Source organism: Aspergillus caelatus (assembly GCF_009193585.1).
Source record: "Aspergillus caelatus strain CBS 763.97 unplaced genomic scaffold BDV27scaffold_9, whole genome shotgun sequence".
NCBI lineage: Eukaryota > Fungi > Ascomycota > Eurotiomycetes > Eurotiales > Aspergillaceae > Aspergillus > Aspergillus caelatus.
In genome coordinates this window covers 75376-91483 of record NW_022475272.1, presented here as the reverse complement: position 1 = coordinate 91483, position 16108 = coordinate 75376, and the positions used below count along the sequence as shown (strand labels likewise).

General features: G+C 46.6%; 4 protein-coding genes across 4 annotated transcripts; 2 read left to right on the top strand and 2 right to left on the bottom strand.

The window, feature by feature from the left end:
- Positions 1 to 3917: 3917 nt before the first annotated feature.
- BDV27DRAFT_172372 (cytochrome P450) lies at positions 3918 to 5892 on the top strand (the record flags this gene model as incomplete). Its single annotated transcript, XM_032075852.1, has 6 exons — positions 3918 to 4188; positions 4241 to 4364; positions 4422 to 4781; positions 4836 to 4887; positions 4953 to 5593; positions 5659 to 5892. 6 exons carry the CDS (start codon positions 3918 to 3920, stop codon positions 5837 to 5839), a joined length of 1629 nt encoding a protein of 542 aa, XP_031932784.1. The 3' UTR covers positions 5840 to 5892.
- Positions 5893 to 11988: 6096 nt separating this feature from the next.
- BDV27DRAFT_140999 (uncharacterized protein) lies at positions 11989 to 13010 on the top strand (the record flags this gene model as incomplete). Its single annotated transcript, XM_032069765.1, has 2 exons — positions 11989 to 12228; positions 12291 to 13010. 2 exons carry the CDS (start codon positions 11989 to 11991, stop codon positions 13008 to 13010), a joined length of 960 nt encoding a protein of 319 aa, XP_031932783.1.
- Positions 13011 to 13510: 500 nt separating this feature from the next.
- Positions 13511 to 14831, bottom strand: BDV27DRAFT_120387 (threonine aldolase family protein). Its single transcript, XM_032065091.1, has one exon. The coding sequence runs from the start codon at positions 14729 to 14731 to the stop codon at positions 13589 to 13591; it is 1143 nt and encodes a 380-aa protein (XP_031932782.1). The 5' UTR covers positions 14732 to 14831; the 3' UTR covers positions 13511 to 13588.
- Positions 14832 to 15240: 409 nt separating this feature from the next.
- BDV27DRAFT_120386 (uncharacterized protein) lies at positions 15241 to 16060 on the bottom strand. Its single transcript, XM_032065090.1, has one exon. It carries the CDS (start codon positions 15749 to 15751, stop codon positions 15488 to 15490), a length of 264 nt encoding a protein of 87 aa, XP_031932781.1. The 5' UTR covers positions 15752 to 16060; the 3' UTR covers positions 15241 to 15487.
- Positions 16061 to 16108: the final 48 nt, after the last annotated feature.

Here is a 16108-nt window from a genome sequence, read left to right as displayed (position 1 = left end):
CATCTTAGAGCTATATACTCGATCTCCAACCGGCCATAGAATGAATGAGAAGCGGAGATATGCTGTCCCAGAGTTACAGTACATCGTTGGTAGAAACACGTCACACGAAGCAATTTTCGTGTTTGGTTCGTATTAGACCATTTCCATTCTATCCTTTTGTCTCTTTGGCCAGTGGGTCAATTGGGTTTATCAACCGATCTGCAAGAAGTTCCGGTCATTCCGTGTGGAATCACAGTAGGAAATATACCAACCGAGTCGATGCTAAACGTATAACAATGCAAGAATAAGAGGATCGAAGTGCAAGACAAGCGGAGAAAGACGCCTATGAGCCTCTAGAACTAGACCACACATACAAGAATGAGTCATACGATTTGAAGTCTACCTACTTCCTCCTGAATGTATAATGCATGTCACTCTAACTGAGGGGTGACTGAGAAGAGGGGGGAGGGTGGGGTTCAGTCATTAACCAAAAATCTAATACCAATGATATAAAATATACTCACTTATGTTAACTCCTATTTCCGGGCTATTGTAATTGCAGGATAAGAATCAGCCTTTAATTGTACAGGCCTTGCAACAACCATCCTTAGAAGCTTCTAATGTATAACCTCCTTATTGCCACCTAAACTTGAACATGGAACAGTAATCACCCGACAAAGGCGTTGTTCAACTAAGACTATTAAGGCTCTAGTTACAAGTGCCTTTGATTAGCTAACTAGGTTGATAAGTGCATGTATGAGTCATAAAAATAGCCAGTAGAGCCTGGATTCCGGCTGTCCCATCGCCCAATCTGATCAACGTTTGATTCTCCCATTAGAATATATAAAGCTATCTAGTCTTTTCTGTCACACGTTCTGAATATCAAATTGCAGTCCTTTATGTAAATCTGCTGTTACTAAATGTTTCTGTTCGGATAAGAAAAAGCTACTTAGATTTACACTTCAGTTTTTCAAACATACTACGAGACTACCAGTATGACAGAGATTAGCACGGAGGAGTCCAACATTCCTACGAGTAGCAATCAATGTTTGTATGAGGTACTTCTTACCAAACCCCGAAGGTTGTATCGGCTTCATTGATCACGTTACACTAAAAGGCAAAGCCATCCAATCTTTCCTTTAGACATTCTATTTCCAGAGTAAGCTCTATCAGCATTCTGGAATCAGATAAACTCACCAACAACTCATTTGGTGTCTCGAAGAGAAAGAGGCCATAAATAGCAAGATACAAAAAGAATGAACAGCCGCCGCACAGCATGCCATTTCGTCCTCCCGGGGACTTCTGTGTGGATTTGGCGCGCCTAGAGTTTTCGACAGATAGGGCCTCCCAATCTTCGTGACCCCTCTTGTAGCGTGTCGTCCAATGCAGATAGGACCTTGGTATTGCTTTAGAAGCATTTCTATCTTCCTCTTGCTTTCGCAATAACTTTCAACCGCAGCTAGAATCATACGTTCTGAAACTGGAGCTGGGGCACCGTGGTGACTGAGCAGAAACTTGACAACTTTATCCCGGTTATCATATCCATCATTTGCTATTGCTGCTGTAAGAACATTTTCCGATATAGCAACCTTTTGGTGTAGTGGGTGATGGAGAAGAACCATCAAGATGTCATAACCCTGTCTCGGATTTCTAGCAACCGCACAAAGAACATTCCCGGTTATCGTAGGTCTTCCTTAGGCGTATTTCAGAAGGAGAAGAACACAGTGTCTCCCATTTGCAGGTTTTGCTGCTGCTGTAGCTAACACGTCTTCTGTGATTTTGATCCTATCGCGTTTTTTTGCTGATGAGCAACCCCAAAGGGGAATTCCAGATGTAATCGGCATCGCCCCATTTGCTTATGATCGTAGTATTGGCAGCTGCACCTTTTAGCACATCTTCAAAGATGATTTGGTCATCTCCTTGCTTTTCAAGGCGAGTCAGATGCAATCGCAGCATTTCCGTTCCATGGGCAGAGTTTTTTGCAGCAGCGGAGAGGAGTTCGGTGGTGATCGGAAGTGAATCTTGGGAGCATCGAAAGAGTAACCTGAGCAGTCTGAGAGAGAATTCTGCTTGATTTGAGACAGCGGCCAATAATGTTCCCGAGTCGACAAATGGAGTTTCTGAGCGTCGTGTCCGTAGCAGGTGAACAGAGTCGTATCCATACGTTGGGTTTTCAGCAGCAGCAGCAGCAGCAGCAGCTACTAAATCAGGAGTAACTGCCACGGGTTACCCTAAACTTTCTCCACCAAAAAATGAAGACCTCGAGAATATTTGTTCTGCAATGCGTGTTTCGGGCGGCCTTCGTCAATAAATCCTTTGACAGGCATATTTCGGAACCAGATCGTTTGAGAAACATTCGCAGGGTGACATCGTTGCATTCTTGAGCAAGCTCTAAAGCCAGGTCCTGTGGGTTGGCAGGTCGATATCTGGAAAGAAAAAGGTCGAACTGCGAGTAAGAATGTGACCTGGACAGAATTGCAGCAATCTGAATCGAGTATGGGTCGACATAGAAGGAAGGATCAAGGACTGTTTCTGGGACCCTGTAATGTCTTATGAGCTCGTGATAATCATTTTTTCTTCGTAAGAAGCCTTTTGATAATCTTCTCAGTCAGTTGAAACTCGGACCTCCTTTTTTCAAGAAATTGATCCAAAGGTCTATCGCCTAGGTCTTCGTTGCAAGCAGCTTCAATCAACACAGTTTCTCTGATTGGAGCTTGAAATTTCTCTAATAGCATCTTCATCATTTCCCCTGCAAAAACAGGGTTACATGCAGCAGCAGCAAGTACCGATACCTAAGCCCCACCTAAGCCAAGATCTGATAACACAGCTAGTGGCATACAATCTTCAAGAGCGAATTGAGCAACTGTGGACAAACAGGAATACTAGTGAGCATAGGTGAGCCTCCACTTGCCAACCTAGAGCTGGGTTGGAAGCGGGTCCTAGAAGTTAAACCTGAACCCGACCTGCGGACCACTCTGAGCGCTATGCCATTTTCAATAATTCACAGTCACCTAAGAATAGCTCCAAACATTATATATTTCCTGACCGAACCATATGTAATGCCAGTCAAGCTTTGCCATACTGTCTTCAAGTTGCATGCAAACGGGGAGTATATCCCATCCAGATGAGGGCTCATTGCCATGCCCCCAAGAACATTTGTCACTTCTCAAGATTTTCTCTGAATCATTGCACCTATGTTAGTGGGGTAGGCTTCCTACATAATCTCAGGGATAGGATGAGCTTTTGTTGATGCGACTCTGCGTTTGTGGAGCGCAATACTCGTGTGGTTAATGTGTACATTCAATTCTTGGATTCTAAAGAAACACTTATTCGGCAGGAAGGTTTACCGGCAGATTTTGCTACGGTCCCTTGTGTATTGATTTAAGTACCTGATCGGGCTTCGCTTTTCTGGGCCTTTCGCTAGATTGAAGATGCTACGATTCCGACCGGTACACTGCCTAGCAAATTGAATCCGTAAGGAGCATGTTCCGCCAAGGAGGTAGTAGCCCGTGTCATTTTTAGTGGCAGATTAGCCGCATATCTAAGGGCAAATCGGCAAATGCTAGAGGTGGTTAACATGTTGACTGCCGTTAGATTGGTGGAAGGATCAGGGCCGAACATCTTCGCTTGCGCCAACTCACCATCTCGGCTATGTCTAGCACGGTTCTTGATCCAGTAGCAGCATTACACCGTACTCTCAAATCCACAGGAAGTTTCAGGCCTCCAAGTTCGGACGACACAACTACTTATAATTAATACTCCTTTGCCGAGACGTTCAGACCCGCTTGGCAAGCGTAGTGAATGCCGAGACGAAAAATGATATCGTTAATTATAATAAGGGCCCGTGGAATGATCCTGGAAATATAAATGCTGAAATATAGCTATTCCTGGTATTCTATTTGTGAGGTGGTGGATGTCCACACGACAGCCCAGCTACTATGGCACTCCAAAATTACATAGTATCTCTCGTGCATCACTCAGAATATATCACGAAAAACATTTCGTTAACCTCACTTCTCTCCACTCTCGCTATCGCCTACTTAATTTACCAGGTCATTCACGCAGCATGGAATATTTCACCTTTCCACCCCTTGGGCCATATACCCGGACCGAGGCTGGCAGCTGCAACGTACCTCCCCGAATTCTACTACGACGTCATAAAATTCGGCCAGTACACGAAGAAGATCCAACAATTTCATGAAACTTACGGTCTGCCTGACTCCCGATTTATCCCGTACAATCAATACTAACTGGCATCAAGGTCCGATTGTCCGCATTAGTCCCAATGAGGTCCACTGCAATGATGTCCGTTTTGCGGACGAAATTTACCCTCTAGGTGGCCGAAAGCGTGACAAGCCTCTCCACCAAGTTAGGGGCAGTGGGGCGTGAGCATATATCACAGGTTCTTTTGTGCCGTGCGAATATCTAATAAATGTCACCAGAATGGCACATGCAATCTTTTCAACCGTTGATCACGATATCCACCGAGTTCGACGCACTGCCATAGCCAAGTTCTTCTCGCGCGGCCAAGTTTCACGACTTGAACCGAAGATCCACAACCTCGCCCAACGTCTCTGTGACAAGATCCTAGCCCAAGGGAAGGATCCATTGGATATACCGTCAGCCTACAGTTGTTTTAGCACGGACGTAATTTCCGACTACTGCTTCGGTGAAAGCTATGGTTTTCTTGATCAGATATCCTGGGAACCTAATTTCCGGAAGCCTATATTTTCGCTCTTCACTCCCGTTTTCGCCTTTCGCTTCTTTCCCTTTCTTGAGCCTTTGGCTATTGCGGCTTCTAGGTTGGTTTCTCCTGTTTAGATCGTCTTGTATAGATTATGAGCTGATGAGAAAAGTATGTCGAAGCATCTGCCCGAGGACATGGGGCTGTTAATAAAAACACTCACCGTGAGTTCTGCTAGCTGTAAGTAGGAGATGCAATGGGAGTGGTTAATGATAAATCTTGTCATTAGGTCGATATGCCAGAAAGCATTAAGAAAACAAGAGCAGATCTCGATGCAGGAATCAAAAGTAAGGAACAGACGGTGTTTGGCTCACTACTTGAGTCAGACTTACCCGCAGAGGAGAAATCAGTACAACGCTTGACGGACGAAGCTGCATCTCTGATTGCTGCTGGCACAGAGACCGTCGGGTGGGCCTTAGCAGTCACTACATATTATTTGCTCTCTAATCCCGAAAAGCTGCAACGTTTGAGGAAGGAAATCAGTGAGGTCGTTGATACTTCGGGGCAACTACCCTCTTGGACGACGCTGGAGAAGCTCCCATACCTGGGCGCGGTTATCTATGAGGGCCTCCGATTATCGTACGGCGTTTCCGCACGCACTGCACGTGTCGCAACTGAGGAGGACTTGGTATATCATGGCGAGTGGACCGCTAAAGGCAGCAAAGGACCGACCACGGTCAGTTATAGGATACCACGGGGATTCGCCGTCGGCATGTCTTCTATGATCATGCATCATAACGAGAACGTTTTCCCAGAATCGCACACATTTATCCCTGAACGATGGCTGGATGATCAGATGCAGCGCAATAAGGAGCTGGAACGCTCTATATTCAACTTTTCCAAAGGTAGTCGGGCTTGTGTTGGTATAAAGTAAGTCAGAAATCTAACCATTTGTGTCTGCCTAAAACCGAATCCTAATTAACTCCGTTCTATAGTCTTGCTTTCTGCGAGTTGCATGTTGTTCTTGCAGCTTTGACAATGCGGGTATTCCCGCATATGCAGCTGTATGAGACTACGGAAGACGACGTTCGATATGATCATGATTTATTTAATCCTCTTCCCAAAGCCAGCAGTAAGGGTATAAGAGCTGTGATCGTATCGCCATACGCGACTTAGACAATCCAAAGAAATAACTCTGGCACAGTGGCGCTAATATTGCTATCCTAGCTCCACTGTTTCTATTGTATTCCTCAAGATCGGTCAGGTTAGCAGGTCAGTCATAGCTAGGCCAATCAAAAAGCCTTATCTAGGAACAGCTGAAATATATATATATATATATATAATAACTAAGGAGGGGTACTGAAAATGCTACATGAGTGGGACTACCCCAGGAAACACAATGATTATAAGCACAATATTGGTGACTAGCATGCCGCTAAAGATAATATTAAGCTCTTTTACTACTCATCCAAGCATCTAATACTATCACAACGACGATTCTTGCCCGGCTTTCCGATGTGTTTAGTCTGAGCCCCCGTACTTGTCTCTGCCTTGTTTGATGAGGAAAAGAAAGGACGCCAAACGAATATACATATCTTTTTTCTTTTTCTTTTTTCTCACTCGGGTAAATAAATCGAACCATTATTGAGTTCTTCTTAACAATCTCGAGTTACTGTTCATTTCTATCTATCTAAATATCAGGAAGATATCCTTTATAGTAATAAATCTTATAGATAAGGCTTACCTAAGCATACCTATTCCAGAACGAAAATCTGTTTGCGTTGGTGAACCGCGTATGAGAAAATGTGTCCGTGTATGAAAGAGATGAAGAGGATACCTGGCTACTAAGTAAACATTACTAGACGTTTATGGAAAACGAAATTCATCTAACAATCAGAAGTAGGGGCGGTTTAGCTGGACCTCTCGCCGTTGCATAGACTTTTGACAGAAATTGACGAGGATAATCATATAGGTATATATCGAATTCCTCTTATTAAATCTATTGTTAATCTTACACTATCTCAGATCTTGTAGTTGGAAACTCGTAAGGATATCTTCTTACATAGCAGTTCTCGATACTAGGTCAATGTGGCTATTTTCCGAAGAATTATTCTTTTGTTAGATGAGGCCATTTGTTTGTTAAGGCTTTTGTCTTTAAGTTGTTGCAGCAAATTCAAGGCTCGCCTGACCACGTGGGCGATTCCTTGCAGCATCCTCAGGGCGATTTAGATCCACTAGCTGAGAAGGAGATGTGGAGATGTTGAAGGCGGGGGAAGAGTATACCAGGAGTCAACACTTGGTGCTCTGCCTTTAACTGAATACTTGCCCTATGTAAGGGATGATACCAATATATATATTGTCTTGATCTGAATCTGTCTTTACTTCCTTTCTTGTTTCTATTACTATTCTGTTCCTATTCCCTTCTCTGTCTTCATTGACTTTGCTCTTTGGTTCGGATCCACTTGACTTAGTGTAATGAGCGGAAATTCAGGTCGGGTCCTCAAGCCGATGAATGGTCCACTCGTGAGAAAGGCTCAGGCATCGAGCCCCGATGTCAAAACACTCTGAGCAGATATCAAAATCGAAGCAGGTCTTGCACTTGTAGTAGGCCATGTTGGCGGGTAGATATCGAATGCACACATCACAGTACCTAGAAGGCTGACCCGGCTTGACCAAAAACCCTTCCACCTTCAGGTCACTTCCACCAGCCTCAATATTATGTTCTTTGGCCCAGCGAAGTATCAGCTCAACGATTTCGATGTTCCCAGATCTTGCCGCCCACCAGAGCAAAGTTTGGCCCAGGTCATCATGGAAGTGAATGGAGTAGTCTGCCAGTGAGATCAACCGTTCGGCAACGCCCTTGTGCCCGTTTCTGACTGCCGCAAAAAGAGCCGTGGAGCGATAGCGATCTTTGAAATTCGCATTTGCCTTATGCGAAAGAAGAACATTTACCACATCAAGGTGGCCCCGGGCAGCGGCTTGGAATAGGGATGTTCGGTTCAGTTGATCCAAGGCGTCGACATGGGTGCTTGACGTCTGAAGGAGTATTTCAACTATTTTCACATGGCCATTATATGCAGCTGCATGTAGTGAGGTAGTTCCAGTTATTTCACAATGTGTAAGTTCCGCACTCTTCTGTAGAAGCAGTTCGACAACCTCAGCATGGCCGGAGGATGAGGCCAACATTAATGGTGTATTCCCAAGGCTATCCTTTGCACCGACTTCAGCACCATGCTTAAGGAGGAACTTGACCACCTCAATATGACCATTCAGTGAAGCATGCATTAGGGCCGTATTTCCACGAGTATCCTTAGTCTCAACATTTGCATCCTGTTGGAGAAGTAATTTGACAAACTCAATATGACCCTTCAGTGAGGCATACATAAGCGGCGTACGTCCACGAGCATCCTTCACCTCAATGTTGGCATCCTGTTCAAGAAGTGACTTGGTCACCTCAATATGACCGTTAATGGAGGCATAAATTAGCGGCGTCCGTCCATCAGTATCCCTCGCCTCAACATTGGTATCATGTTCAAGGAGCAATTTAGCAATTTCAAGATGGCCATTCAGTGAGGCATACATCAGCGGAGAACTTCCTTGATTATTCTTTGCTTCAGGGTCGGCCCCCATTTCAACAAGCAGCTTAACCGTAGCTGTGTGGCCTTCCACTGAGGACAGTAATAGAGGCGTGTTTCCGTCTATACTGACATTTTCAATGTCCGCACCCAACTCGAGAAGCAACTCCACTATCTTGGTATTACCACTGTAAGCGGCTAAATTGATTGATGTCATTCCGTCGTCCGCTACAGTAGAGATATCTGCACCATGCTCAAGCAGTAACTCGACTATTCTCGTATGGCTATTGTAAGCGGCTATAGTAATTGGTGTCCATCCGTTCGCGCTCGCAATATTGATATCTGCCCCATGCTCAAGAAGTAATTCCACTAGCCTGGTATGGCCACAGTACGAGGCAAGATTGAGCGGTGTCCATCCGTTCGCACTCGCGATATTGATATCTGTACCATGCTCAAGAAGTAGCTTTACTATCTCAGTACGACCGCCCAGAGAGGCAGCGGTAGCTGAGCTCCAGCCATCAGAACCAGCTGTGGGGTCTGCACCATGGTCAAGAAGTAACATCACTAACTCAACGTGCCCCCAGTCAGATGCCACATTAACTGGAGTCCACCCATTGTTACTGGAGGTGTTGGGATTTGCACCAAATTCTATAAGCAGCCTGACCAGTTCCGTGTGGCCGCTGCGTGATGCGGTATATAATGGGGTGCACCCGTCAATGTTTGCCATCGCGACATCCGCCCCTTGCTCAAGGAGAGTTCTAACAATCTCGAAATTCCCCTCCTCGCTGGCTACCCACAGGGGTGTCTGCCCATAATAGCCCTTGTCATTTATGCTAGACTTGAGTTCACGGACCAAAAAGGCCACAGTATCTGTAAGTCCAAACCAGGCTGCGTAGTATAAGGGGCCAGCTGTTGCGACTCCGCATGTCGTATTCTGCTCAGCCTTCGTGCCATATACGTCAAACCACGCTTTCCACGAAGCCCAGTTTGGGTTGCTTAGGTCAAAGAGGGTAGTGATCGAACTCATCAGCTCAGTATCGCCCATGTCGCCCAGCTTGGCATGTTGGTACCAAGATCCGGCCGCATAGTTTCGAAAGGCGCTTAGAGCCTCTTCGACCTGTACTGCAGAGGTCCCAAGCCAGACTTCTTGGCTATCCACAAAGCGGAGGCACTTCTTGGCAATTATCGTATTCTCGATGACCTCAGTAGATGAGGTGAGTGCCGCATTAAGCTGCAGAATTTTACCTTCGATCGGAAGATTGCGGAGCAAGTACTCCTTCACTGAGAAATGTGCCAGATGCACGGTCTTCAATCTAGCATCGCTTTTACCTTGAGGGCTGCGGACATCTAAAAGAGACCCACAGAGACCTATTATCTCAGTATTCACGTAGTCCTCGTCGATGCAGTCCGGCAAATCATCCAGCAGAAGTTCATCATCATCTTCGTTGATGACTAGTGCCCCAGATATCTCACTAATTGTCAGCGGACGTAGGCTGAATGCGGTCCAGCGTAGGAGGGAGAACGCTCGGTTTCTGTCTTCCTCTGTGAGTCGCATAATCTTCATCCAGTTTCGTTCGTATATGTGTTCAATCCCAGATGGAGTGGAGTTGATGACGTGCTCAAGCTTCCTTTGGCTTTTGCCGCCGCGCAGAGTATCTTGCTGCAGCCTGATCCATAAGAACTGTCCGTTACAGCGATCGGCCAGTTTCTTTGTGATCTCGTCCTTTGCTTCATTGCTCTTCATCGACAATTTCTCCTCTACAATACGTCTAGAATACGTCAGAATATCGTTTTGGACATCCTCGGGTGTGATCCGGTGCTCAAACCCCGGGTCATAGGCACCGCTGTTTGAAAGACCACGTCGAATTTCTGGCTCATCCCGGCTAATAATCATGATCCGCGTGGATGTTCCCGTGGTCGCTCGTCTTAGTGTTCTGAGAAAGCTAGTAATGGAGTCGTCGCTGTTTCCTGGCCAGGATCCTTTCACCCAATCACATTCATCTAATCCATCCAGAATGAATGTGCACCCGGGGACGGCCGATACAATTTCTTGGAGCATGCTGAGAACGTCCCCGCGTGCTGCTCTCTGTCCTTGCGTTGTTTCCCACTTTTCACGAACAGATCTGAATGCCCTCGTGTGAGACATCAGCTGAGATAACCATGATCTCATTACTATAAATGGGTCTCTGCGTTCGAAGTCCGACGAAAAGAAGAAGTGGGCAGTAGGCGTGTCCAATGTGAGCAGCAAATGTTCGGTTATCTTCGCACACAGTATAGATTTTCCAAACCCCGCAGGGCCGTTAATCCATAGAAACTTGGCCCGTCCAGAGGGGAAATCGGGGGAGGACCAGTGGAGAAACCAGGGTCGGTCTAGAACCCATTGGCAGGAGCCTTCGACTCTTCTTTCCACATATATCTCGTAACGCTCATTTGGAAAATAATCACCTAGTAGCCAGGTCTGTATATGCCGCCTTGTCTCGACTTCACTTATGAGTAAGCATTCAAGAGCCAGAGAGGAAAGACATATCTACCTTCATGGTCGTGTTCAATCCGCTCTATCAGGTGTTTAAATTCCACCGTCCAAGACCCCTCATCTCCAAATTTGCCTATGTCTAACAGTCAATCTCTTCTGGTGGCGAATATATCAAGGCTGTTTCATACCACTAGTCTCCTTCGATCCTTCACCCTTGTCACCATCGATAGGGACCAAGCTATGGAGGTCATCCACCAGTGATGAAAACTGTGCAACCTGTGCGATGCGTTTTTCCTTGCCTCTTAAGGCCCAGTTGAACCTTTGCCGTTTAGACCTGCGCGAGGTGATCGAATGACCGTGTTTCCTGAACATTGGGCCCTCGAATGAGCCGGTCTCGGCTCTTGATAGGGGTGTCGAGGAAAGAGCATATTCCTGCCCACAGATCTCTTTGATAGCTAAAAGCAGGTTTTGAATATTCGATCGTGTTCGTGGATCATCGAGAAGCTCGTGGTGCTTACTCGATACACTCTCATGTTCAACTCCCACTGCTTCGCCCCATTTCTGTAGGCGAAGTTTTTGCACCTCAAATTGAGCGGTCAAACAATGTGACTCGCTTCCAAAGTCCTTCCATGAATCATACTTCTTGACCACGTCTATGCAAGTATTGAAGAGCCCGAACAGTCCAACGACTCCGACTGCAAGGCCAACGGACTCCATGGCTGCGCGTTAAGTGGAAAAACGGATAGCCCACAGGCTGGGAGAAAGGAAAGTTGTGTCATGAGCTGGCTGACCGCGAGGCTGACAATCGACCTCGACTTAGTGCGGGGAAACCAACTATACTTTGCATTGTTGGTTGAGTGTCGACCAATTTTATTCCTGGTATCTCGGAGCATTGATGTCCTACTGGATTACAAGATATAATAACTGGGACCAGTATACAAGTGCCAGTCAAATAGACTGAGGCGATGTAGAAGAAAAATGACGATCCCAACAACTCAAGATTAGTCTGGAATATGAATTTGGCCTGACCAGCGTTGACGACGTAGCCAATCATGACAGCTTTCAATAATTGCACTATACTGAAAAAGGAAAGGCTGGCGATATTAGATCTCAATTATAACGCGGTAAATCCATCCATAGAGAGGTATAAATATAGGTGCAATGTAGATGACTGTTGATTCATTTCTCACAAATTTTCTACAACGACGTGCCAACAGTGCGTGTATGCTCCTCCATACTTCCTTCCACAGCAAAGGTCTATATCCTGTAAACACGCAATGGCCCCTCTTGTGCTCATAACCGGTGCTACCGGACTCATTGGCTTCCGAGTACTCTTGGAAGCACTGAACAATGGATACAACGTCCGCTTTACAGCTCGCTCTGGCGAAAAAGCTGAGAAAGTCACATCCAACCCCCTCATCCAGGCCCTTAGTCCTGGGGACCGACTGTCATCCATCATCATGCCCGATACAACAGTAGACGGCGCCTTTGACGCCGCGCTACAGGACGTTACATACGTGATTCAGTGGGCTCACCAGTGCCAGTCCCCGGATTCGACCCAGTCACGCAAGTATGGGAGCCCACAATCAAAGGCGTATCCAACCTTCTGGCCTCAGCGATGAAAGTCCCAAGCATCAAGCGAATCGTGATCACATCCTCAATCGTCGGAAACATGCCCCCAATCCCCGACCCATTTACCACTGTCACTGCCGCATCACGGGTCCACTTACCCGGTCCTCCTCCAACAGGCTTCCCCAATCTGTTCGAAGCATACGCATTGGCCAAAATCACTGAAGCAAATCAGACAGACGCGTTCGTTGAAAATAACAATCCCCATTTTAGTGTGGCACATATCATGCCCGGCTATGTCTTCGGACGCAACGAGTTGGCTCTTACTGCGGACCAGGTCCTTCAGGAAAATAGCTCAAACATGTACCTGATGGCCTGTATAACGGGCAAAGAGATTCCGTTTCCGCTGCATGGTGGCTATGTCCATATTGATGACTTGGCCGCTGTTCATTTGAAGGTACTGTGTCTTGAGCCAGGACCGGAAACTCCTAGTAATTTCGGTGCTTGTACCAACATTGATTACTCTGTTATCTTTGGTTATATTGAGAAGGCCTTCCCCAATGCGGTTGCAGATGGGACATTTAAGCGTGGAAAGCTGGCTACTTTGCCTATTGCCTACGATTCGAGTGAGACGGAGAAGAGACTGGGCAGAAGGCTCCGCTCGTTCGAGGATGCTGTCGTGGATGCAGCGAGACAATATCTGGAGAAGCTGGGTAAAGAATTGGCATGATATTCTATATGAAGCTTTCGTGATATCAATGACTATTGGAGGCATCGATATCATATATTGAATGGTCATACCAGATTTTAAAGAACATTGATAGAAAATTGGGATATTTTACTAGAGTCTATGTAGCTCGGGGGCTAGTCAATGCTGTTGATTCATGTTTCAACTCATTTACCCACAAAAGATGCCCTTCACTTCCGAATTTGGTAGTAAGCTATCTTTTACAATGTTTTGCTTGGCATGTTGGGCATTGTATCTATGAAATGTATGTACCTTGCTAAAGAACCACGTTGGTCGTATTGCTACTGCTATGAAAATATTCACCTGCTTAGTTTTAGCTTGGTAACCAGAAGTACATACCTCTAGGGTCTATAATAGTCCTGAAAGTCGGAGGGGAACACTACAAAATAACTCAAAGCCCATATAGTCCTATTGATACTGCAAAGAGCCATAGCACACATGGTTCAGTCATGAAGATATTAGTCATATTAAAATCTATAACGCTCATAAATGCGCTCCCAACCCGACAAAAAAATGCGGCATCAAAAAAGAAAACATGCAATTCGCTCCAGAAAATGCCATCAAACAGACGTCCACTGCTGAACCCACGCATTAAACTTATCCACCTCCAACGGCTCCGTCGCCCAAGAGGTAACAAGCCTAACAACAGCCTGCTCCCCATCCAACGGATCCCAGGTATAAAACCGGAACCGTTCCTCCAGTCGTCTGACCAACGCCATAGGCAAAGTGACAAAAACCTGATTCGTATCCGTCGGCGCAGCCAACAAATAACCCAATTTCTCAAAGTTCGCCGAGATACGCTGCGCCATGGCATTGGCATGTGTCGCAAGATCAAAGAAGAGGTTCTCCCGGAACAGCTCTGCGAATTGCACGCCCATAACGCGAGACTTGGCCAGCAAGGCTCCGTGTTGTTTCAAGTGGAAAATGAAGTCCTCGGCTAGATGGCTTCTTACGACGATCGCTTCTCCCAGGAGTGCTCCCATTTTCGTACCCCCGATCCAGAAGATATCTAGGAGGTCGACCAAGTCACGGAGTGTGAGATCATTGGACGGCGCGCTGAGGGCGACTCCGATGCGGGCGCCGTCCATGAGCAGTAGTAGCTTCCACCGTTTGCACACGGCGGAGAGTTCTTGGAGTTCGCGTTTGGTGTAGACTGTTCCCAGCTCGGTGGCGTTGGAGATATACACCAAACGGGGCTTAGCGTTGTGGGGGAAGAATTGGTTCTGGCGGACTGCTCGGTCCAGATTCTCGGGGGTCATTTTGCCTCTTACACCCGGCACGACGATGGTCTTGTGACCGGTGGCTTCAATGGCTCCGGCTTCTTTGCTGACGATGTGGCCCGTGTCTACTGTTAATACGGCCTCATAGGGCCGTAGACAGCTGGCGATGCAGATCAGGTTGGCGGAGGTGCCGCTAGGCACGAAGTGGATGGCTACCTCATCTTCGGTAGCTTGTAGTCGTGTCCGGATTAACCGGCGAGCTTCGTTGCTGTATTCATCATAACCGTAGGAAACTTGTTGAGTGGAATTCGTGCGTAGAAGGGCTTCGAGTAATTGTGGGTGGGCTCCTTCGCTGTAGTCGTCGGTAAAGCTATATTGAGGCAGAACCTCGGTCTCTGGACAGGAGGCAGGCATTTTTCTTTTCTGGAACAACCACGGAATCTTAAAGTCAATTGCTATAGAGCAGGGAGGTTTTAAAAACATAACAGATGATTGGGGATAGATAAATTTATAGAAATGAAAAATATCCCACGGTCGGGAATGAGTCAACCCTAACAATGGTGATATTGATAGGGGAGATCCACTTTATTCCCGACGTCGGGAATAACAGAAGATTCCCGTTCTTATTATGTCACTTTAAATGGAGACCTGCGTTCTAGAATGGTCCACTTTATTTATTTTCCCCCTTGCTGGATGGATTACTGTCGATCGAGCTGCTCAGCATTTCCCACCCGTTTGGCAGTACAATCCCGACGCATTGCCAACTCAGACGTCAGATGAGTACATGCATATCCCAATGGCGGGGACCTCGATCTCATCGATCTAATTGACATGAACAATCTCGTTACATAGCGGCATTGGCCTCAATAAAGTGAAGGCGGTCTGTGGTCGACACGGGAGTCCCATCCGTGCTACCCGTCGAAGGTCAGATATGGGATGATCAATGGCACCAGGGGGGGCAATCGGAGTTAATTCGGCTCTCGAAAGCTGCTCCTGTATCACGTCGTCTCACTGCCAATGGCGTCACCAGCTATCTCCACTACAAAATATTGGAGAAGAAAGCCACACACCGGTCTAGTCACGGATGCATGCTATAGCAGGATGTCTCCATCACCACGCAGTTGAGCTCGGTGAACGAAACCCGAATCCCGATGTCATAGGACTGGAGTATTGGATCTCTGGGGTGTAAGCTTTTGGATAAACCATTACCGTTGATATCCGGTAGACGAGGTATGGGGCTCAGATCTGTGGGTCTCGACACCGATGCAATGCATTGCTATCCTTCGCTATCCGGTTGGTCAGCTTGGTTAGATAAGAATGCTTCTTCAGGACCCCCGATGTAAATGAATCTTGGGGTAAGACTGAGCCGACACCTATTGTGTACGTCTTAAGGGCCCCGGGTGGACTCAAGATATAAATGGCGGTATTTGTCTCTTTACCATATAGTTTCTGGGTTAGGGTTGTTTTCATGGACTTTGACCATTCCCTGGGCTCCTTGACCATAATAAGCTGCGGGGAACCTTATGATATTCAACCACTAATCATAGCACAATCAGAACATCTTCCATTAGCGCAACCGGGAAATGGTAAAGTTAACTGATTCAGATATATTGGCCCGGCAGACCTGAGGACTACTGACAGCATAGCAAGCCAAGGTTATACGTCCAAAGCAGAAAAGGGCCATGGAAGGTGGCCTCGGAGATGCTAAGCGCAGAGAGCAGGACTGCCTTGGAACAAAGTGGGGTCAGAGCGGTGGTGCAGATTTAGTGCGTTTACTAGTGGCGTGGCATCTTGATACTACCCTCCATGGTTGGCTTAAGAAATGCTTAAACTCTCCTACTAACCATCGTAAAGAGCTAG

Excerpts from the sequence above, each read along its gene's own strand:
- BDV27DRAFT_120386 (XM_032065090.1), bottom strand. The coding sequence starts at position 15,751 with ATGGTCAAGGAGCCCAGGGAATGGTCAAAGTCCATGAAAACAACCCTA.
- BDV27DRAFT_120387 (XM_032065091.1), bottom strand. The coding sequence starts at position 14,731 with ATGTTTTTAAAACCTCCCTGCTCTATAGCAATTGACTTTAAGATTCCG.